Source organism: Mandrillus leucophaeus, unplaced genomic scaffold (assembly GCF_000951045.1).
Source record: "Mandrillus leucophaeus isolate KB7577 unplaced genomic scaffold, Mleu.le_1.0 Scaffold88, whole genome shotgun sequence".
NCBI lineage: Eukaryota > Metazoa > Chordata > Mammalia > Primates > Cercopithecidae > Mandrillus > Mandrillus leucophaeus.
In genome coordinates, this window is record NW_012109585.1 from 356,533 (window position 1) to 381,909 (window position 25,377).

Consider the following 25,377-nt stretch of genomic DNA (forward strand, 5'->3'; position numbering starts at 1 on the left):
TCTCAAACTGTGCAGCCTGCCCAACTCTGTCTGCAGGGTGTCTGTCTTTGCGGACTTCACAAGGGAAATTTCTCACCTGAGTTAATCATTGCCGTCAATTCTGAACTCCTGTCCATCCTTTCTGTGAGGAGATTTGGCATTAAATCATTACAAGACAAAAGGATATGCTACTTATGCCACTTTACCCTAATCTCAGGAAGAATTCTTAGAAAAGTCTGAAGTTGATGGCCATTATACTCCACTGACAGAGCATTAATGATTCACTTAAAGATAAGTTAAAGACATCCTGAGTCTCATCATTGGAGAGCACCAGGTGAGATACTTTTCTTCTAACTACCTTAGAGTCAATTACATGATGATAGCACTTGCTCCATGAAGCCCTGTTGTTCAAAGTTTAGTAAATATCTTTAAGCAGAGAGAGCAATTACGGCTAAGTAACCATTTCTTGAATACTTTGAGTCTTCTAACTATTCACCACAACAACACGACAATCAGAAGCTGCATGGGCATTTCAGAGGTCAAGCTGGAGAGCTGAATTAATAAGGCTGACCACTGGTGACAGCCAGAGCCCAGGGCTCCAAGGCAATGAATGATGCCATGAAGAAGTTACCCGAGTCTTAGAGGAGTGACATCATTTAGCAAGTATGTTTTGGGTTCCTAATTATAGCTGTTGAGTCACCAAACCAAATCCTCTAAAATACTGCCCTCATCATGTCACTCGCCTGCCCAAAGACTTTCTATGGCACCCCACTGCCAAGAAAACAAAGTTCAAACTTGGCAGATCGGTATGGAATGTCCCCTCAACCCATTTCAAATCCACCTTTCTGACTACACTATTACCAGAATTCCCTGTGCTGGGCCTTCCTTCCCCTCCTGTCCCTCTACATTCCAAGCCTACTCCACACCCACCTCCGTCATGAAGCCCCTTCCATCCTCATCCTAAACCATATTTGTCATCTGAAATTCTGAAGACACACTTCAACAAGTCTATTTCTACAAACTAAAACTTTCCCCCAACCACAAACCCATTTTAACTATGTTTGATTCTTTTTTTCAGCTCAGGAGAGGAAATGACTCCTCTTTCGCTGTCATCTTCCACTGGAGTTCAGTAATTCTCCTATTTTCTGAGAAGATGAAATGCTCTACATCTTCCATGCCTGTGGTTTATATTTCACCGAGTGGTGTCAGCACTGTTAGAGTAACCTCCCATTTTTATTGAGCCGCACACAATGTAATTGATGACATCTGCTGGGGCTGATATTTTAAGTGAAGGCTATTCTCGGCTCTGCCTGTGCTCCTCATGGTTCTGTATATAAATAGCCAACAGCAGCTACCCCTGAGGTACAAAGTGGGGCTACTCAGTTAAGGTCCTTGATTATATCCCATAAAGTCATAAGGTTTTCTGGGAGGGTTAATCTGAGCAGACCCAGTTTTCAAACCTGCAGAACTAGAAAAAGAGAACAGGATGGGGCTCTGCTGAATATAGCTGCCATCACTTCTAGGAGACAAAAATCCTTGTTTGGACTGTTTATATACTCAGGGTTAAAGACGGTGATTTTGTGGTTCTCAAAATTTCTGTGTTAACTCCCAAACCAAGGGAAGCTATCATTTATATCCCAAGTGGCAAATGACACCTGCCTTGATGTATTCCTTCTCCAAAGTGCATTAGTAAAAGCAAAAATGTCTTCCCTCGGGAGTGTTTGCATTCATGTGCAAGCTTCAGCAAAGAGTAATTTTTGCAGTTATTTAGGCAACATTTGATCCTTATAGCACAAGAACCTATTTCTAGTTCTTAGCTAAAAAGAATCAGTTCACAGCGACTGTCAGTTGAGTTACCTTTGCAAGCAAAAGCCTGGTAGGGTTGTTTGCAGAAGGGCTTGTTTATCAGGCACAGACAGGCAATTTCTTGCTCTTTAACTACAAATATTCTTCATAAAGTTTTATCCTATTAGAAAGTTTTAAAATTTTTGATCACTTTTAATAAAACATTTCTAAGCTAAATTACAAATGCCTTCATATGCTTTTGGGTGAATCATTGTGATGATTCAGTCATTGTTAGAATTGTAAAGGAGTAACTCTGTTACCACTCTAAGGCTGCTAAGACGTATATAGTCCAGACAAAGCCTCCAAAGGAAGGTTTTGCTGGACACCTTGCCCTTTACATAAACACATACAGTTCTCCATTTGTAGATTCACATGCTTCCCTGAACACACCTGCATCACAGCCATTAACAGATCCCACCACAATTGTTGACTGATTTGTTTCCCTACTCCCCACTCTGAGCTCCTGTAGGGTAGGCAACACACCATTTTTGCTCTATCCCTAGTACCTGGCTTGGTGCTTGTGCATACAGCGAAAGCTCAATAAATGTTTGAGAATGCAAGCATGCATGAATGAAAAAAATGTTACACTACTTCAAGGCATATGATAAATGTATATATGGAAATTTTAATACTAATTTTGCTTATGAGAAAACCAGAATCCAGAGGTAGTGACCCATTAAACTGACAAAGCAGAGGGCAGAAAGGAGCACCTTCCTCCACATTACATATCAATGCCTCCCTCGATTTCTTCATGTCAAGTTGACCATCATGATCACATCAAATACTCATGTTACAGAACTGAAGCTGATTCTCAGAAGCATAAACACTTTGAGATGTGGTAAGTAATACCATTTCATTGTGTTCTGGCATTAATTGCATATAAACATATGAAGTGCAATCTACCATCATTTTCAACAGCACCACACAGGAACAACAGGGGAAGGGATGTGATTCATGGCAGGTCCTCACGGTGTCTTAAATAACTCACAGGAGGACACTGTTAGTGATTCACAACAGCTATCATGAGAGACTGGTTTGCTGCTTGCTGGGGGGATGGGGGTGCAGAAAGCCTTCTGTGGGCCATGCTTAAACCCAAGCTGACACTGAAACAGGCTTCTATTTAGAAACCATGAAGAAGTTATTTAACAAATAAAATCGCAGTACCCTTGAAAGTCTCCCAGGATTAACCTTTTTCTAGAAAGAAAGTTTCATTTTTATGGTTCGTGTGAATTAGGGAAGCATCTCCAGGTACAGTCTGTTTCATGAATGAAAGCACTGCATTTGGCCCCACAGTTCACCATGTTAATATGATAATCAAATTTCACTTTTTTTTTTTTTTTAAACAAAACCAATCAATGATCATACTGGTCAAGCCAATCAAAAGAAATTGTTTAAATCAGCCCTAGACATAACCTCAGACAAATAACCAATTTGATAAAATAATTTCTATCACCCCAGTCAATTCAGTCCCTGAAGTCAATAAAATAACACAGCTAGCTGGCCTTTGTGGGAACATTAACTCAGCATGCAAGGAAGGAAAAATGAAACCACATTTACCACAGACTATACAGCAAGAAGTATTGCATCCATTACCTTGGTCAAAGGGTTTGTTGGGATTCCAGTTTCTGAAATAATCATCCTATATAAGGAAAAAATAGAAAACAAAGGTTAGAGTTCAAAAAGCTTCTCACATAACTGCATAAAAACCTGCCTTCCTTTTCACCTCCCAAAACACAAAGGAAAACACTGAAAGCTTAGAAATTTTTCCCAAAACATGCATTAATGTGTAATAAAAAATATCAATTTCCTTTTCAAATTCCTGTCTTTCAAACTGTGTGTATTAAATACTGGGAACAGTAAAAACATTTCAGCCCAGTATGGAAACAGCGCTGCTCTTCTTAGTTTGACATATAAACCCAGACACCTTCTAAGTGCAAGGTGTATTTGCTATCAATTATACTATAGGTGATGCCTTGCTGCTCTCAGTTATGATTAAGCCTCTGTGTTTGTAACAGCTGATAATTCAACTGTCAACATTTCTTTTACATAGAGACATGCATCTTGCGGTGCACAGTTCCAGTTTTTCAATACTCACAAAACCTAAAAAGAGACGGCCTTCCAAATGTTAGAATTAACCAAAGGCGTACATTTAGCTTAATACCATTTGTTCTGGGTATAGAAAGATGAAAAAACAAAGGCTGGCCAATCTGGTCTCTTCATAACCATGTCTTTCTTGCATTTGGTTTGCATCAATTTATGCTCTGAGGCTAGGCAATTCATTACTTTAAAATTGCAAGGATCTCAATCCCTCAATTCTTCATAGCTATGTTAACTTCTTCCCCACTCCTAATAACCCTTTCCTTGCTAACAGCCACCGTGTACTCCCTTTATTCTCCCTGTCAGCACCCTTTGACCCCATTGTTTCCCAGTACACCCACTGTATCAGCAAAACTGAACAGCTTGCAAGTTGAAGAGGTGTCACCCATGCACATTATCCCCATATCATCTTTAAGGATTTGTCCCTTTGTAGTTAATACTCAATTGCTATATGTGTTTTTGGCAGGCAGTCTGCACGCTGCAGTTTCAGAAAGCTGTCCAAAATGAAGTCTCAGTATCTCTTCTGGAAAAGCTAATTTACATCAAAGTGCACAATTAGTTTAAATTATTGTCCATGCTGTGTTCTGATGCAGTTTACCTCTGACATGATCTCCTGTGAATTTTATCAGCCTCAGTGTCATTCAATTATATGGCTTTATAATATCCTTGTTGAGTTCACCTAAGCCCTTAAATAGATTTTAGGAAACTAGATTTAGAGTAAGATCAGAACATATTGTTTCTTGGCCAGTGATTCCATCTTCCAAAGCATTAAGAAATAAACAGCTTCCTCTGGATCCAGAGGATTCAGCACTAAATTATTTTTAGTTTCAAAGAATTGCCCACTTTGCTCTGGCTTTAATTTTATAGAATAACTAGCCTTCTCACCCATCTGGTTAGGGAGTCTTTGAGCTCTTTACCATGAAATATCACTGAGAAAATTTAAAACAATCTCTGCAATATCTTTCCCCATTTATAATTTTAAATACAATCCCAAACTTCTGGAATTGTGCTGTCAGAAATTCGGCAGCCACTGTTAAATGATTTTAAGTTAAAGGTTGGATGGTAGATAGGAAATTTAGCACCCAATTTCTAGGTTTGATGACCAAAGTGTTCTTAGCCTTAGACAACCATGTTACCAACATTTTCTGCTATTCTCAAGGGCAAGAGAAGAGATAACCCAAGATGAACTCATTCTCACCAGTGGAGAAAAAAAGGATCAAACCGTTCATCCTTCCAGCTGTGGTTTATCAATCCTCTCTCCACATACAGAGGATGGCATCATATCTAATGGCAATGTGGAATCTTGTGAAATGTTTTCTACTTGAACATGCTGTTCTAATAGATAAAGCCCTTGGAAGCTTAGGCTGTGTGTCCAATAGGGAAGGGCTGAAACGAAAGACAAGTTCCTTTAACTTTAATTTCACAAGCCACATTCTCTTTGATGTCAAAGAAAGGTTTGAGCAAGTCTCAAGAACTGGATATTCCCTAATGATTTCAACATACTTTATAACATGGATGGAATTTGAAGCACTCTTCTGGACCTTGCCACTTTTTCAGGTTAACTGTAATTACCATTTTTACGTATTTCTTGGGGAAAATCACAGTTCTAAGTATAAGGCCTCCAAAAGTAGCTATCTGCATTAGAATATTTAAAACCCATTGCAAATGTAACAATACTGCCTAATTGCTGCCAAAATGTGAAAGTACACCTTGAGTGAAAACTCATTATGCAAAATGAGTCCTTCAAACAACCCCTTGCCCAGCCAGGCCAAGCAGGGAAGAAAAATGATTCTCTGCATCTGATTACTTTTCCCCTGCCTCAGGAAAGTGGATTGCCAGAGCAAAAACCAATGAGCCAGAGCTGATAAAACCTTGGGTGTCACTGCTTTGGCTGCAGCTGAGAGAGGAAACCTCAAATCAGGGGCCAAGATCATGAACACATGTGAAGGACTCTGGGCACCAGAGCCCACTTCGGGGATGGTCACTGAGCATGGGGGAGGGGTCTCTTAGCAGCCACTGCTGCAGTCTGTGTCAGGGAATAAGTGCTGCAGCATCCGTGATCACTCTTGCACACTGTCCTAGCTAGGTTCAAGGGCTTCCACACACGGTGAGTACAAGCAGGCTGGGCTATATCGATTAAGTCACTCTGCATCTGAGAAAATTCTGGTAAGGCACAGTCCAAACTCAAGTGGAGAAAGTCAAAGATAAAAGACAAAAAAGAAAAGAATGGCTCTTCTAGAGCTTCACCTCCTGAAAATTTGTTCATCCCTGAGATCCACTTAACGATTAGGGTGCTCAAAGGACATCAGGATAGCTGTCAGTGGTCCTGAACCAATACCCCACCAATACCAAGGCTGGGCATTTCTCCAGGGCCTAAGACCCAGGTGGCAGAGCCAGGCTTTAAAAAAAATCTTATTTTATATCTAAATAAAAACATATCGTATCTATTTTACATTGTCCTGAAATGAAGAGACCCATGACTTGCTATGCTGTCGATAATTCTATCACTTCTACACTGGCAAGTAGTGTGTCTGCCCCAGCACTACCCCAGTGCTGTGTAGGCCCCAGACTTAAGCCCTGAAGCTGATAACGTGCATTAACAACCCTTGCCTCTGACCTTCCCTCTGGCCCCATAAAGTTACGGCTTGTTAAAATTCAAACTGTGGTGAAAGACATACTGGATAGATCAAACTTGTCAGGTAAGGCGTATCTATCTGAGTTAGCCTCTTGAGTGGCAATTTTGTCATCTAATGATAAAGCTTTTATAAAGACTTGCAAGGAGCCCAGCAACAGTTAATTTTTAAAACATAAACCCAAATAGAAAGATGCATATCTAAATACAGTCATTTATTAAGTTCAATAGCTCCCATTAATGCATTTCACAAGTTGAGGAATGAAGGATGGCAGTGTTACTACACGTGTATTTTATGGGCTACACTGAAGAATGTAATTATATCAGGCATCTTCTGGACAGGACAGAGAACAGTCTTGCTGTAAATTCTGACTAACCCATATGAGGAAAGACTGATGCCATTTCACTGGAGCATTTCATAAATGAATATTATTCAACCCTTTTTTAGGGATTGTTAAAACCTGAAAGAACCTATAAATGTAAACAGAGGCCCAAACTTAAGCATATTGACTTAGGTCTAGAATCACACAGTATTCCAGGGCAGCAGGAACTCTCATGAAAAGTTGACATGGCCAGGTGCAGTGGCTCACACCTGTAATCCCAGCACTTTGGGAGGCAGAGGTGGGTGGATTACCTGATGTCAGGAGTTTGTGACCAGCCTGGTCAACATAGTGAAACCATATCTCTACTAAAAATACAAAATTAGCTAGGTGTGGTGGCATATGCCTGTAGTCCCAGCTACCTGAGAGGCTGAGACAGGAGAACCGCTTGAACCAGGGAAGCAGAGGCTGCAGTGAGCCAAGATCGTACCATTGCACTCCAGCCTGGGTGAGACAGAGCAAGACTCTGTCTCAAAATTAATTAATTAATTAATGTTTTAAAAGTCACTGTAAAGATCATGGTAAGAAAGCGACAAATAATCTATGTCCAGGATAAAGGAGGAGGGTTGGTGTTAGTGGGAGAGGAGGAAACAGACTGGTAGCAAATAAGGCTCCAGTTATTGTTTTATTTTCTACAGCTGATCAACAAAGATAAAACTATATTTTTCCATTTATCTAACTTAGTAAATACTCCACTCACATAGTATTGAAACCTGTGAAATTATTGGCACTCGATGGCTGAGTGCCATCAAGAAATTCTAATATTTCTAACTCAATAGTTAAAAAGGAATTTAACTATTAATGCTTTACATATACATATCTACACATTTTATATTTAATATATACTATTAAAGATATATTTGTTATGATATATTACATGTTTTTCATACACATAAATATGCCAAGAGCATATATTCCACTCTATAATGCATCTTCCAAAGAAATAATTAAGTTTGCTTAATATGAAATGACAAAATATTCTTGCTATAATTTGGGTGATTAAGTCTCTTCATCATGGATGATGACAGCCTATGGTTCCAGCCCATTTTGAATAAGAACCTGAATTTTCTTTTACTATACCATAGCCCCAAAATGACTGATGCAATTTAGCTCAAATATTCCCCAGGGATTTGCCTTTCAAGAGGTGCCTGTTTAATCTCCAAGGAATGTCAAAGCTGACTCTGAGGAAAAGACGGGGTGGCAGAACCAAATGGAAACCCAATTGCCTTGGCACCTAATTATGAAGATGATAATGTAATTTATTACATACTACAGCTTCAGATGCTACAGATCAAACACATTTAGTTCTCCTGAAACAGATCATTTCTCCTTCATACATATTTTAGCTAAGCTGTTTGAACCCTGCCGTTTCATCTGATGATTACCTGAGATAATATTAATACAAATTACCAGCGTAGAAAATAAATGGGAGCCTCATTTGTCTTGACCAGGAGGGAGCAATAGAGACATAAACTGAAGGAAGCAAATTAAAAGGAGGGCAGGCAGTCACTTTGGAGTTGTCTGTGGGCCAATTGCAGATACACACAAAATGGAGAAGCACTTCCCTGCAAGGCCAAGTGGATCGGAACTGAGTTTGTAGATCCCAGATGGAGGCAGACCCCGCTTTACCAAAACTGCAACCTTTAGAAAGAGATCAATGAAGGGACTGTAGCCAGTTGCTCTCAAGAGGATTCAGTGTAAACTGGTTCCATTTATCTTCACACTACTTGACTAGGGGGAATAGGAAGAAGGTCTGATTGGTGGGTGGGAGAAACGTCCCCAAAAATGTTAATAGAAGTTACCAGAAAAGTGAGATTTCCAGACCATTATGTAAACGCATCCGTTATATAATGTGACATTTGCCTGTAATTTTGTGTGCAATGGAAATCTCTGCTAATCCCACTATTATAAGGTACAAAACACTCCATTTATTAAGAAACGAGCTAGCGGCCAGGCACAGTGGCTCACGTCTGTAATCCCAGCACTTTGGGAGGCCCAGGCGGGTGGATCACGAGGTCAGAAGATCGAGACCATCCAGGCTCACACAGTGAAACCCCATCTCTACCAAAAATACAAAAAATCAGCCGGGCATGATGGCGGGCGCCTGTAATCCCAGCTACTTGGGAGGCTGAGCCAGGAGAATGGCGTGAACCCGGGAGGCGGAGCTTGCAGTGAGCCGAGATCACGCCACTGCACTCCAGCCTGGGCGACAGAGACAGACTCCGTCTCAAAAAAAAAAAAAAAAAAGAAAAGAAAAGAAAAAAAAGAAAGGAGCTAGCTTCACACATAACTACCCTACCTCTGAGCTGTTTTCATTCACATCTCTGGGCAAATAATTTGCTGTTTGTCTGCTCCCCATCTCTGGTGAGGAGCCTCAGTGAGAATCCTTTTGAATGAACTCACCCAGCTTGGGCAGTGACTTCAGGCTTCTCAGCCTTCCATCCAAAGTTATCACTCGTGAGAACTCTGTACAACAGGGCCTGCGAGTTGTCTGCATTAATACCTTTCCGTGTGCACAAATCACCCCCACCATCCCTCCCCCCGCCCACCACCCCACACACACACACACACACACACGGGCCTAGGCTGCTTCTGAGCAGGGATGGGTCTTACTCACCTGCACCATCCCCTAAGGTATCACTCAACAGCACACAGTAAATCCTTGCTAAATCACATCAAATATAAGAAAGTGATTCCACTTTTATTAACATCTCTGTATCCCTGTGAAATTCCCATAACTATTACTGGTGTGTGTAAATACAGGTGGGTATATGTTGATGCACATACTCTAAATCACCTTCACCCTGAATAGAGCAATTCTTTGATAAATTGGCCTGACATTTGGTTTAAAGTCCTACAGGTCTTAGACAAAATGATTCAGAAAATAACAATGTCAGTTGCTCTGCTCTTTCAATAAATAACCCACCAGTAAAACACAGATAATAACTGACAATCATACTTGTACTGTAACTAATGAGAAAAGATAAAGCAGCAAATGGACTGTTTATATGCATTTGATAAATTGCATCCCTTGGATATACCAGTGAAAAATAAATGTGTGTGGTACTGGTTCACTGAACTAAAACAAATATTTACTACTGAGATTTCAGATTTAGAATGAAATTTACATTTTATTTGGCAACTACTTTGATGCTATGTCTACACACAGTTGAAAAATCAAAAACCTACCTCAACTTCCTGAGTACGAAAGCATTATAAATGAGAAAAAAATAAAAGAATCATATCAAACAATAGGAAGAAATGTATACATTTTTGATAATTGCATCAAATTTTCAAATTATCATAACATTAGAAAGGTCATCCAGATATGCTCCCTTAAGTCACCTACCATCATTCCTTTGAAAAGGTCCCAACAATTCACTGAGTTCATGGGAAAGGACATGAGGTTATGGAGTAGAATAACTGAAGTGGGAAGAAATCTGAGTGTGCTGTAGTGATCTATGTCATTGCTGCCGAACAGCTAGCAAAATCATGATTAAATCCAAACACTCAGCCATGATTACCATCCACGAGAATTTCAAATGAGTAATTGCCTGTGACACTGGTCCAAAGGACAAAATTCAATAAAAACCCCAAGATGACATCCGAGACCAAGAGCAGTATACCTTCTACATTTCTGCAAAGAAATTCCTTTGCCTTGCAGTTTCAAAATAGCTTGAGGGGTCCTCAAAACTGAGAAAGATATGGATTTATGTTCCTAGGAAATATGTAAAATGAATAGTATTGTCATTGCTCCTCTAGCTGACTCAAGGATCATCACCAACAGAAAGAGCTCCTTCTTCTTGGGGACTTTCTGTCTGTCTCGGTCAGTCCATCCAAGCTGGGGTAGAGAGAAGTAACCCACTGGCTTGTTCTTTTCCCAAGGGAAAGAACTGAGTCTGAGGTTTCTTCCCCAAAATATGCTCTGTGTTTGGGCTTTTCTTCTGGAGATATGAATGGGCATATGATGCTCCATTTGTACTCTGGCCAAGACATGTGTTGTCTCCTCAGACTCAAAACCATCCACAACCTTGACTTTATTAGCAAAATTAACCAAGAGCAGCCTTCTCAGTATCTAGGAAGGAAAGAATAGGTCAGCACGAGGGAGTTAAAGGCCGAAAAGATACTGTAAACAGGGCAGGCTTTGACGCAGATGTGGGTTCAAATTCTGGCTCTAGCACTCACCAGCTATTTGGCCTTGCACAGTCTACTCAGCTTCTATGAGCCAATTTCCTTATCCATAAAACAAGACCACTTGCACCTACCTTGAAGGATGGTCACAATGACTTGCAATAATGATGCAAAGGGCTCTATATCTGGCACATAGAATAAATAAAAGGTACACACTTTCATGTCCATTTCCTGAAGTTTATGGTAGGGGGATATCCCAGGAACATTGAGAGAAATATTAGTCTTTATGCATATGTTTTAAATTTCAATAATGCAATTCTTGCGTATTTGAATCTTGCCAATTAGGCCCAAGTGAAGGGAAACCAATTGCAACTGGAAAAAATAATTATGAAATATTTAAATGCATGTAATTTTATTAGTCTCACGTATGAAGAGAGATTTTTTAAAACTCAGTGAAATTTGAAAACTTGAGCTACAGGCATATTTTGTGTAAAGAGCAGACTCCTACTATCTAAGATTCGGTCATCCCCATCTATTAAATAGACTCCATCTATTAAAAAAGATAATACTTACACCATTGGGCCTATTTGTACGTTGAGTGTGGTATTTTAAACCACTGAAAGGTATTACCTATCATGTAAGTGTACACAAATTAATTAAAGTTTCAATTATGATTAACTATATCCTGATAAGGGACCTGAACCTGCTCTGAACAGGCAAAATTTCTGTGTAATCATTAATTTATATCTAGAAAACAGATGGAGGAACCCTGAAAGGGTATGTCTCCTTGGCACACCAAACAAAGCCACTGCCATCTTATAGCTTATAGCATGTAAACCTGCATTTCCGAGAAAGTACAAATTATACTGGCCTGAGGCCCAGCCTTGTCCGAGTATCACAAATTCCAAATTAATTAGGTCCAGCCATCTTTCTGAGAATGCCTGCACCCTTCCCCCACCATAGCTGGCAGGCCTCCATGAACATCCAGATGCCACCTTCTAGAGAATAAAACACCAGCTATTAACTACCACCTCACCATCCCTCCCCACTTATCCTCTCTGGGAGGTGACAAACACAGGGATTGGCAGGAGCAGTGGTTTCCACCTTGGCTGATGGCTGGGGATGCTGTGGCGCTTTTCAAACACTGATGCCTGGCCCAGCGCAGGAGGTGCTGATTCAGTGGCTGGAGTGTAGCCTCCACACTGGGATTTTTTAAAAGCTCTCCAGGTGATTCTAATGTGCAGCCTCCATAGGAAGCCACACACTAAATCACAGTGACTGAGGTGACGAGGGAAGGCCAGGCCCACCATGGATAACAAACCAGGTACAGAACATCAGGGGCCTTCTCCCCCAGCTTCTGGAGTTTTCCAGAGTTGTATCCACCTACCACTCTCAGGGTCTGCTGCTCTAAGAGTCTCCAGCTCAGTAGATAGCACCTCTGTCCACCTGCTGCCAAGGCAAGAACCCAGGCCGCCGGCTGGACTCCTCCCTCTTCCTTCTGCTGTTCAGGCAACAACGAAGTCCTCTTCACTTGCACTCCTGGGTCTCTCTCACATCTCCCCTGTCCTCTGCCGCGGGTCAGGCCTCCACAGTTTCTCCTCACAACATGGTCACATGCCCTAACCAGCCTACCTGCCTCCCCTGAGCCCTGCCCTGGCTGTTCACACTGCCTCAATAGTGACCTTCTAAAGGGATGTTCTGGTCACATCATCCCCCTGCTTAAAATGCTGGAGGGGCTCCCAGGTCAAGGCCAAGCCCACCAGCCCAGCTCACAGAACCTCTGTGCCCCAGCACCTGCTGAGCCTTGTAGTCCCCTTATGGCCACACTCAAGCTTACGTGTTCCATTCGAGCCACCAATGAACTACGTTTTAATCCTTCAGCAGCCCATGCTCTCTTCGTTCCCTGAAACTCTGTCCGTGCTATTCCTTCTGTGCCTGAAACACTCCTCCTCACCCTTCTTTTGCTAACATTTACTCCCCTATCAAATTCCAGTTTAGACACTTCTTTTCATGGGAAGCCTTCCTTGTCTCCAATCCCTCTGCACTTGAGGCACCGCTGCTGTGTGATCTGCAGCCCCTGGGCTGCCGGAACAGAGCACTGAACTGCTCACACTATAGAAGCTGGCTACTCCTCTGCAACTCAGCCACACAGATGGCAGTCCCTAGGGCCAGGGGCTGGGTGGCCTCACTGCCAAACCTCAGCACAGCATTCATTTGGCACCAGGTACTCTAACATCTACTGAACAAATAAGACAACGATCCAACCTCTGCTGGTTTTGTATGCCAGTATCTTGCACTGCAGCTCTGCAACTTCTTCCTCTTTGTCTCAAAACTGATGGTACTGTGACCTGGAGCTTTCTGAGCAGGGTAAAATAGATAACTCCCTTTTAATGACTAACTGGGGCAGTAACAGCAAACTGGAAACCAATGGGGATGGCAATGGAAGGTCTCAGAGGGATCAACCAGTTTCCATAGGAGGAGGACAGGTAGACCTCTGCCCAATGGCCCCACCCCACATCCCCTAATGCCCTGAGTCTCCTCAGGGACCAAGAGGACTTCACGATTTGGAACACCACAGCTGAGCCAAAATCTGATACAAGATTTAGGACTTGCATCAAATCAAAGCCCAAATCAAAACATCAAAGTAATAGTAATATTAATAGTAATCGTCGTAGTAATAACAGCAGCTACCACTTTTTTTTTTTTTAAGAGACAGGGTCTTGCTGTCACTTAGGCTGAAGTGCAGTGGCACAACTGTAGGTCACTGTAACCTGGAACTCCTGAGCTCAAGTGATCCTCCTGCCTCATCCTCCCAAGTAGTTAAGACTACAGGTGTACACCACCATGCCCAGCCAATTTTTAATTTTTTTTTTTTTTTAGAGATGGGGTCTTGCTATATTGCCCTGGTTGGTCTTGAACTCCTAGCCTCATGTGATCCTGCCTCAGCCTCCCAAAGTGCTGGGATTACAGGCATGAGCAACTCTTGCAATAACCATCTGAGACAAGCATCTCAATGTTATAGTTGTGGAAACTGAAGCTTAGAGAGAGAGAAAAGTACTATACAAGTTCCCACAGCTAGTGAGAAGCAGAACCAGGATTTGAACTCCATTTTTGCCTGACTTCAAAGACCATGCTGTAACCACTATGTACTACTGCTTCAATTGTTGCAGGAAGTCAGGGACCCCAGAGGGACCGACTGAAGTCGCGGCATCAGCGGCATCAATGTGAACACCAGAGACCCTGGAGAGAAGGCATGAGGCTGCCTGCCCTGTGGAGATGCACCGTGATACCGGAGATACCAAGAAATGGGAGGTGAGAGCACAGATCAGAGGCCTCTCAAGAGATTCTCACTACTACTACTACCAGGACTCTCATTATGTCTGAAGCCTCAGCTTTCCTATCTGTGAAATGGGGGATGAAAACACCTGCCTCACAAGGTTTCTAAGTAAGTGGACAGCAGGTCTATCTATCGTGTGTCTGCCCCAGGAAAGCAGGCAGGACACCTTGGATTCCTGATCCACCCCTACCCTCAGGCCCAGCCTCACTAAGATGGTTTTCTGGGAAGAATCATGGCCTTTGGCCCCAAAGATAGCAGCCTCAAGCGCAGGCTGGCACGAGATGCACAGGAGTCTCCTGCCTTTGTGTGCCCTGAACTGAGCACTCACACCTGTTTACCACCAGCACCCCTGGTGGCCCTGTGCAAAGTGAAACATCCAACACCAACATCAAAGCACCACGCAGAGGATGTAGTGGCTTTAGCATCAATCATCTCTCCGGAAAACTACGGCTGCAGGCTTGGCATGAAGTTTTCTTTAGCTGCAAAGTGAGGGCTGCTACGGCTTCTCCCAGCCCTGCCATTCAGCAGCTTCTCTTCCAAGGAACATCTGGGAAAGAAAGCAATAAAACTCCTTTCACTGTGTCCCTAAGACTGTCCTAGTTGCCACCTTGCAGCCCTGTGTCCTGAGGCTCCAGCCTTTGGATCAACTTATACAACAAATACTCCTCACAAAAGTCCCAGAAATAAATTCAGTCCAAGTCTTTGTCTACTCCAAGCCTGTGCTGTCTTGATCTGATAATTCTTCTTTGAAATTTGCAATTTTGGAAGTGACATTTTCCCCATGGTAAGAGGTAACCAGAGTAGGCAAGCCTGCCACAAAGGGACCCACATTCCTGAGCCACAGTTTTCCTATAAAATCACCAACAAGGCTTCCATGGAGAAGAGCAGGCATCCCCTCTCTGAGCAACAGCCACTGCTGACACCAGGGCCCACCACGTGGGTAGAACAGTCCTCTGAGATTGACTGGAGGCTCTCCACAGAACCCACACTTCCAAAGGCTGCAGGGTCAAGGAGACCTGAGCCACGCTGCCTGTTACCCAACAGGCACTGATGCAACTCTGTAATTGTTTTAACACAATTTCTCCTCCCCAGTACTGATGGAAAGATGCCTGATAGAAACAGATGACCACAAGGCACTTCAGCCAGGCTCCACTCTTCATAACTTGTTCAGCTGGCCCCTTGGACCGAGAGATGATGTACTGATGTCATGATGAGAAGATGGATGGTCCAGAGAACCTACAAGAGAATTGTCTTCAGGACAAGAGTAATGCACATGAGTCCCCAGATAGTAGTCCGGACCCCACTATTGGGGATCCATGTACTAGTCTACGCCATGAACAACTGGCGGTCCTTCTTCACCCCGGGGGGAATGCTATGATGTGGTCCCGCTTATTTAGGGCCTGGGCACCCACAGAGACAGAGTGAGGCTAAGGCTAGGAAAGAAATGGAGATCAAAGGCTCTAGGACCTCAATGCCCAATGACACATCCAGATTTAACCTATAAGCATTGGGGAGCCCCTGGAGGGCTTATTTGGAGGGTGACCCCACGAAACTCGTATTTTCTAAAGCATACTCCACTCTCTCTGTGTGGGACAAATTAGAGGGAGCCTAGCTGAAACTAAGGACACCAGTGAAGACTAACAACTGCCCTTACCCTCATGAAACCCATGGTCTAGCCAGAGGAGAAGTAACAAGAAATGTAAGCAGATTAAGCATATGACCTGGTAACTATCACTTAGAAAAATTAGCTATGGGTACACAGAGGAAGAAGCCACAAATTATTCCAGAGAACCAGGGAAGAGTCTACTGAGGAAGGACCACTGAGGCTAGCTCTTGAAGGACAGTTTTCCAGAGGAGGAACACATAGTGGCGCGAGAGAGGACATTGCGTTCAGGGGATCTGGCAGGTGCACGAGCATGCAGTTTTTGCCGCAGCAGCTCTAAGCTACGACAAAAGGCCATGAAGCATGAGCCCAGGTGCAACGACAGAGAAGAGACAACGGCAGACACTGGCAGCTCTACTCAGGGTCTCCTGCACCTCTCAGTCTGCCCTTTGCTCTGTCACTAGGAAACTCTGTAGCTACTGCAGCTGGCTGCCAGGGATAATGCAAATGATAATTACAATCCCTCCACTTTAGCTGGAAGGCTGAGCCATGACACTGTGTCTATGCCACCCGAGAGACAAGAAGCAAGCCCACACCCTGACTCTTCCAATCCAGCAGCAAGTTTTGCCACCTGTTATGGACATGTGTGAGTCATTAGGAAGCATAATTAAAACCAACTAGTCTTCTGCCTGCCCTCTTTCCCTCCTAAAGAGAAATACTGAGAGCTTTCTGTACCTTTCCTTTGTTAAATAATTAAATGTCTTTCCCTCTGAACGTGAGCCCATAGGGCCATGCCATGTGCCCATGAAACCAGGACCCTGGAGGTCCCCCCCCACAGCCAGGGATCATGATTCCTGGCCTCTGGCTATCACTCAGACTTTGAAAGGTCCCATTCTAGTTTGCAGGGGACTGGAGAAGGGGAAGAGGAACAACTAGGGTCCCCTGATTCCCATCTTTTAAAATAAAACCTCTCCAGGGTAAAATTATCAGGTAAGATCATTTATATGATTAAAAAAAATACACATCAACAAGGACATATTTATTTCTTGTAGGGAGCACTCAGCTGGCAGAAACCATGGAATACTTTTATGTTTTCTTTTCATTTATTATTTGGAGAAACAATAGGAATGTTAATAACATTGCAAGTCCCTTCCAGTCCTAACATTCTGTGATTCTAAACATGTCAAATGATAAATCAAATATGCCTAAAAGCTCTGTGTAAATAAAGTAGGAGCAATTTTCAGACTAGCAAGGACTGGAATGCACTGAAAGAATTCAAGGCAGACTAAAGCAATAAGCTGCTTTTGCTTTTCTTTTCATTTTTGCTTCCAAATTGTAAGGACCTAACACGAACACAAACAGTAATGATGTCCTAGATCTTTAAAAACCCCTTTCCTGCTGAATAACTTATGAATATTAAAGAAAGATTCCAGTCGGATTTTTCTCATGATGCCCAGAACTACTAAAACAGAATCTCTTAAACAAATTACCAAGACCAAATCCTTTGGCAAAATTATGTTCTCTTGCAAGTTGAAGACTCTTAGGGGAAAGTTACATAGGAAGACATGAGAAGAAAACAGAAAAACAATAAGAAAGAAGACTAAAGATGCCACAGTGATTATTTCATCCACCTCATAAACACAGCCCCAGTGCACCAATCCCCTCCTCCCAGGGCTCAGAGGCCTACAAAGGAAGAACAGCCACCTCCACCAACGTGCTGGAAGCCTCAACCATCCTTACCTAGTGCCCGTGACCCACTGTAGGAAGAAGAGAAGGGAATACAGAAAAGGATTAGAGAAAAATCAAAATGGTAACAATGGTTATGGGAAAATGAAGGGTTTCTTCCTGTTTCTACTTTACTACTTTTCACTTAAAACAAAACACGGATTACTTCTTAAATTCATATATTGTCTATATATTCATTCATTTATTTATTATTTCAATCATTGACTCATTCATTTAAAGTCCTCTGGAGTAGGTATAAGGAAGACAGCATCACCCTAACATTATAATCTGGGAAACTGTACCCCAGAAAAGTAAAATCATTTTTACATGAATTCACACAGCACTAAAATCTGCAGTATACAGTCCATGTACACCAGTGGCATAGACTCTGAGAAAAGTATCTACATCCCAGACGTGAGAAGTAAAAATGAAGAGTTTCTTGGGCCATGATCATGGATAAAGTCCAGGAATGTTTCCAGGCAGCTGAATAGAACCACAAACCCTCATAATTAGCCTGTTTCTGGGATGGCAAATAGTGTCACCCATTCATTTATTTCTTTTGTCCTGGCATTTCTGCTACCCTATTAAGAAATGAAAGATCTGAAATAAGCAAGGAGTGACCCTCAGCTCACCCACCAACACACAGCCCATGGCCCATGCCAGAAATATGCAGGAGAAAGCCCCAGAAATCATGTTTACCCACATGGCAGTGACAGCTCCTGCAAAATATCCAAATTGTGGTTCGATTTATTCAAGCATTCGGGGCTGAGCTCTCTCATCTAATTTATCAGCGAGACACACAAGTCACAGCTAGAACTGAAGGCACCTTGTCAGGGCTGCCTGCTGGCATTATTTGGGAACAACGCTGTGTGGGTTATTGTCAAGCTGCCCATCACAGCCTCGGATGTCCGTTTTTCTCACACCTCTGTTCACAAAACTCAGCTCTCAGCCCAGCCTGGAGCTAAAATCAACAGTTCTGCTTCCTGGTCTAAAACATGAAATATATAAACAGCTATGGCAGTTTTTTAACTGGTAACTTTTCTTGATGTTTCTATTGCCATTGCCTAAGTGACTCTGGACAAACATTTAACCTTCCTAGGCTTCAGTTTCCTCATCTGAAAATGAAGGCAATGGTGCCTCCTCTGTCGGGGTTAACGGGAGGATTATTTGAGACTTATATACCAAACACCCAGCACATAGGATGCACCAAGAAATGGTAACTATATTTTGTAGTTGACCCCAGTATATCCTCTGTCGTAAGCTGATAACAGAGTTTTCAAACTTTACCATCAGTTTCCTCTGGATTAGTATATTTGTGATGCTGCCATTACGACTCTGAGGAGATTTTTAAAAATCAAATCTGGGTGATAGCTGCATTGGAAAAGCGGCAGCCACTGCTCTGTGCAAAAGTGTAAATAAAATGCCACTTAAGTAATCACATTACTCACAGCTTAACACATGTGGCTCGGAGCTGCAAGCAAACACGCATGTGTGATGGATTTCTCATTATCTATTGACTGCCACTGCAGTCCATCCAGCTGTCTGCAGGCATCCTGCCTGGGAACGTCTACATCAGCTCCTGATGGGCCCACACTCCTGCTATCAGTGGGAACAGACCCAGCAGGAAGGAGGTGATGCCTTCATAATAAGGTGATAATGCAAACAGAAATGTTTGTTTGGAGAAAAGCTGCCAGGTTCTAAGTCAGCCATTAAAAGTCCCTTCTTTAGCTTCCAAATGATGCTGGGACTCCCCAACATCATTTGGGCCAGAGGAAATCTCTAGTTTCTTCCTCCCATGGAGGAGACTCGGCCATGGAGAGACTCGGCCTCCTCAGAGGCTATGGTATCATCCACTTTTGACTCAGCAGTGCCTAGTGCCAGACCAAGCACCAAAGGAGAAAACTCAGAAATACTGCACTAGACTCCAGCTCCTCTCTGAAGTGGGCTCTAAAATCCCAGGGGTTCCCATTTGACTAAAGCTGCCCAGAAAAGTGCCAAGAACTGACTGCAGATGCATTAGGTGCGTAGACCTTTTACGCTCTGGATAGATACAGAACTCGTGAAAAAGCCACTTCACAATCCAACTGCAAGTGTGCAGTGCAGATGTGGGCATCTACAGGGGCACAGGCTGGGATGCCCTCAGGTAAGGATGTGAGGCTCAGTTCCTCATGTTAAATCTGGTCCACTGAGGCACCTGCCACATTTCCTTGGGGACGGGGCTCCCTCCAAATGGGTGGGTACCTTTTTTTTTTTTGAGACGGAGTCTCACTCTGTCACCCAGGCTGGAGTGCAGTGGCACAATCTTGGCTCACTGCAAGCTCCACCTCCCAGGTTCATGCCATTCTCCTGCCTCAGCCTCCTGAGTAGCTGGGACTCCAGGCACCTGCCACCACACCCAGCTAATTTGTGTGTGTGTGTGTGTGTGTGTGTGTGTGTGTGTGTGTGTTTAGTAGAGATGGGGTTTCACCATGTTAGCCAGGATGGTCTTGATCTCCTGACCTCATGATCTGCCTACCTTGGCCTCCCAAAGTGCTGGGATTACAGACATGAGCCACCGCACCTGGCCCCCAAGTGGGTATCTTTGACTGGGGTAAGGCTTATCCTCGGAGACTCTACCTGCTTTACCTCTACCTCCCAGTGGGGCTTCTGTGTCCTCATGATCTTCTTCCCTACCTTTGCTCCTCAACACTTGCTCCTGGATCCTTCCTCAGAGTCTGATCAAGAGACTATAACAGCTCCCAGATCACTCACATGTTATAAGGGATCCAAGCCTGAAGTGACAAACTTCTACCAGAGTGTCTGCCTCCTGAATTTATGGCATGCCTGTCGGTCTCAGTCAGGAAAGGATGAAAGGTGAGACACTTAAGAACTAGCAGAGACCAGGCGTGGTGGCTCAGGCCTGTAATTCCAGCACTATGGGAGGCTGAGGTGGGCAGACCACTTGAGGCCAGGAAATTGAGACCAGCCTGGCCAACACAGTGAAACCCTGTCTCTACCAAAAAATACAAAAATTAGCCAGGTGTGGTGATGTGCACCTGTAGTCCCAGCTTCTTGGGAGGCTGAAACAGGAGAACCACTTGAACCCAGCAGGTGGAGGTTGAAGTGAGCCGAGATCATGCCACTGCACTCCAGTCTGGGTGACAGAGTAAAACCCTGTCTCAAAAACAAAACAAAACAAAACAAAAAGAACTAGTGTAGAGGTAAAAGGGAATGAAAATATTCTGCAAATAGCATTCAAGGAAGAGACAGTGACCAAGAAAACGAGCATAGTCAATGTGAAAATATTTTCTACTACAGACCCGAAATAGACCCAGTGGGCAGCAGAGCAAGGACCAAAGTCCTAGGGGAGGTAATGGTACCTTGCCATTTTCTAAGGGGAAACCAAGAAACTGCAACTTGAGCCTGTGTTCCACCTACAATGGGAAGCAAATGAATGTTTACTGAATATCCATGGCCTGCCAAGCACCACGCTCTGCGCTTTACATAGATTATTCCACAATATCATCACAACGACTTTGCCAGCATAGTGGTGGCCTCTACATTTTGTAGCTGAGGAAACTATGGCTCAGTTACATAACCTGTTCCAGGTGACACAAGGCAGGAAACACAAGAGCCGGCATTCAAATCTGGCTCTGTCCAACTGCTCTTTCTGTGCACCACGATAGCCTACCACCCCAAATTGGCTACAGGGTCCACCAAGTTCTAGACCATCAGCTCCCAAAGGGTGAACTCTGCTGCACCCGACTCAGACTCATGCAACTAGCAGAGACTCAGAACAGGTATTAGTTGAATCAAAGCTGCTACATGGAGAAATTATGACTCCTCTTGGCAACTAACACTCTTTTGAAGGAAAAGGACCACCCTTGATAAAGCCCAGGGAAACTGAGCTTCCTGTGCCGAAATATGAGTGAACACAGGGAGTAGAGAGGGAAGAAGAACTGAAATCCTAAGAGACATCTGGAAGAAAGGGGACAGAAGGACGAGGAAGGTGCTGGGTCTGGCTCTGCACTACAGTAAGATCAGGAGAAAGACAGTCAATGGGAAGGGCCCTCAGGTGGCGGAGTGACCTCATGAAAGGAGAAAATACACGTTTAATTACAAATTTTGAGAGTGTCTGTTGTGGAGTGTGTGAGGTTAAGACCCATCTCAGCCTCCCAAGTAGCTGGGGCTACAGGTACACATCACCACACCTGGCTAATTTTGTATTTTTTGGTGGAGACAGGGTTTCACTGTGTTGGCCAGGCTGGTCTCAATCTCCTGACCTCAAGTGATCTGCCCACATTGGCCTCCCATAGTGCTGGGATTACAGGCCTGAGCCACTGTGCCTGGTCTCTGCTAGTTCTTAAGTGTCCTCCCAAAATATTTAGTGAATTCCACTGGGCTCACTAACACCTGTGTGCAAATGATTCCTCTTTGAGAAAGGAGGGGTAAGTTCAAAGAGGTGGCAAGTTCTGTGACTTAAGGGAAGTTCTGGGAACTACAGGATGATGGAACAGCTGGCCCCACACCAACCTCGCTATGACACTGGACCTCTGCGTGGCTCCTGGGTAGAGATGGGCAGTGGGCAGAGGATAAAGCAGGAGTCTTGCTGATACAGCATTTGTTTACACAGGTTCCGGGGAGGGCCAGTTTTCAATGTATGGAGACCAACTCGCTAATGTGCATCAGCCCACAGTCCGATATGCGAACTGCCCCAGACTAAAGTGCCTCTGTCCCCAGCACCAGCACAAGCACAGATCGGACCCAACAGCCAAGCAGGTTACTGGCAGACACACACACGTTAAGAAACCTGGGGCCTGCTTCACTAAAATTAGACGCAAATTTGATTTTGGTCATTGCTTGCCTTCCTGCTGGTCTTTGCATTCTTCTTCCACACAATGATTATACCTGATGACAGAACTGGAGAAAATATTAAATAAATTATGAACACATGCTCAACCACAGCAACACAGACCTTTTGCGCTTATTAACATTGTCTCTCTGCTCTTTAGAGGACCACATTATTCCTGAATCTTTCACAGCTAAAATCTACCTGGGAACATAAATCTCCCTCACCATAATGTGAACAAGTCCCCTAACAACAGCAGCAGTTCATTACCAAACCATTTTGGGTTATATTTCTCCAAGAAAATAAATAACCAGTTTAAAGACCATCAGAAAAATGGCCCACTCATATTCAGCTTAAACATGGTTATTTATTAGAAATTATCAAGAGCCACTCACATCTGTGGTAACTATGAGCACAGAAGGTCCTCAGTGAGGTTTCCACTTAAAGATAGGAAAAAGACATGAAACAGGGGCAGCCGTGGCATTCCACTTTGAATAGATCTGCATTTCAGGCTCGCTTTGACCTTTGTGTGTGATCTTGGTAATGGAAGCCTTTGCACCAATTCTTCAGGCATGGAAGAGCCCTAGGGAGATATGTGTAAGAGGGGAGAATACCACATGCAGAGCCACTACTCTGTGCCAGGCAGGGCTCACCCTCCCAAGTGGGGGTCAGCACAATGCTTTTTTTTTTTTTCTATAAAGGGCCAAATAGTAAATAGTTTAGGTTTTGCAGGCCATATACAGACTCTGTCACACATTCATCTTCTTTTTAACCCCTCCTTTAAAAATTATTCTAAACAAGATGGTCTCAGCTGGAGCAGGCTGTAGGCTGAGTTTGTCCATCCTGCTCTAAATAAACTACATCTCTTAATGTTCTTCACCACCCTAGGTGGCCGATGCTGTTTTTACCATTTTAAAGATAAAGGCAATGAGGTGCGGAGATGTTAGGGAACCTGCTTGAGTTCACACACTTGGCTAAGTGTCAAAGTACAAAGCCAGGCAGGATCTAAATCTAGGTCCATTCGTTTTTAAAGGTCAGACACTTCCCACTATATCACATGGCCTCAAAAACATTCTAAATTTGGCAATTCTCTTCTCAGAAGAGTGAATTTATACTATGAGTAAGAAGGGATGTAGGGAACGAATGTTTCTTGAACATCTATGTGTTGCCCTTGCCCTGAGTCCACAGGGCTGCCATGGATGGTTGTATAGGTCACTCACTGCACAAGAATGCCAGGTCAGGAAACTAACGAAGGCTGAAATTCCATCTGCACTGCACACAGTAACCAAGCACCCTGGAGCAGGTCTGCACTCACCCAGAGGGGCCCTTCCTTCTATTTCTTACCAGGGCCACGGTGGCTGCAGCAACCCTGTTAGTGTACCTCCCAGGGAGGCAGAATGAGGGAGGACCAGCCTCACCAAAATCCAGGGGAGACTGCAGCCTAGGACAGCAAAGGGAGATAGAATAGAGTCTGAGTGTATCAAATCGCAGAGCAGGTGAGTGGTGGGTGAAGCCAGTGACAGGGACCCAGGTACCAAGTCTCGGCCACAAAGAGAACCAAGTCCCCCCCACCAACAACCTTAGGATAGAATTTTCCAGTAAGAAGACAAACAGACCACTGTTTCACGCACAGTATGAATTAACATACGTCATTATCTCAAAAGACAACAGTGGAAAATAGGTACTTTAAAGGAAGAGTTACACAAATTCTATTCAGTTCAACAATTATTGACTCTCTTAGTGATCACTTTACAAGAGCTTACTAAAAGGCGACAGGAGGTGCTGGAGAATTTCCCTAATTTCTTGATGTTTATATTCTACAAGTGCCATCCTTAACAAAAACACACTGTGAACCTGGAAGAAAAATAGGCAGCACCCAGGGTCACACTGCTCTTCAGCTGGTCCTGCAGGCTCCCAGCCCACAGTTCTTCAGACCACGGCCTCCAAGGTCATCACCCAAGCATTATAGGGACATACAAGTCCCCACTTGGCTGCCATGGTGCAAATTGTTTCTGCCCTAAAGCACCCTGTCAGAAGACAGCCGGGGTCCAGTCCCAAGACCGACCGTATGTCCTGCTCATCATGCCTTTCCTCCTGGACTCAGACCTTCTGGTCATAACTTGCAGGAGGCAAACTAAACCAAACACTGCCAGAAGCGCCTCCACACAGAGGTGTGCTCCTGCCTCAGGACTCGATGAGACTTCCTTGCAGTGGCAGTGCTGGGAAAGGGTCCTTAAGCACCCTTGAGGCTTCTGTTCTCCCCCATCCTACCCAACTGGAAAAAAATATACTCAGAATCATCTCCCTGAGATTGCAGAGGGCAAAAATTTAGTGAAATTGATAGGGACTAGTTAACAAATGGAAGAAACTACACTTTCCATTTTTAATCTCCAACTTCAAGGACAAGATTTTCTCAGATGTCTCTAAAAGTTTCTGCAATTGTCTCTAGACAGACACTAGTGAAGAGAGAAAGCAAATTGCTCCCCGCAATTACTAAGCTCTGAACTCCCTAAACAGCCAATCTTTATGCTGCCATTGTAGTTGTGTCTATGGATGGCTGGTTCAGGCTAAGGCAATCATTCCCAGAGCCCTTCACTACTGCTAAATGCAATGTGGAAAATTACCCAGAAAACAGCTGTTTGTGCTTTAGGCAGTACCTACATGGGGAGAGAAGCAATGGGCAGGTAGAAGTCACAAGCCATAAAATTGAGAAAATACTATTTTCTAGTTAAATGCAAAGGGAAGTCCCATTGCAAGAGGTAATCAATAATCAAGAAGAAGCACAATAAGAAAAGACCCTCTGGTTAAAGAGAGAAGGGA

At 43.6% G+C, this 25,377-nt stretch overlaps 1 protein-coding gene across 1 annotated transcript in view; it reads right to left on the minus strand.

Annotated features, from left to right (window-relative positions):
• Nucleotides 1-25,377, minus strand: part of SPOCK1 (sparc/osteonectin, cwcv and kazal-like domains proteoglycan (testican) 1) — a gene marked incomplete at its 5' end in the record, with an annotated part of 536,813 nt that overhangs the window by 300,885 nt on the left and 210,551 nt on the right. Inside the window, 2 exons of the mRNA XM_011969295.1 lie at nt 3,418-3,463; nt 10,123-10,131. Coding sequence (XP_011824685.1) covers nt 3,418-3,463; nt 10,123-10,131 — 55 coding nt within the window. The remainder of the gene's footprint in view (nt 1-3,417; nt 3,464-10,122; nt 10,132-25,377) is intronic.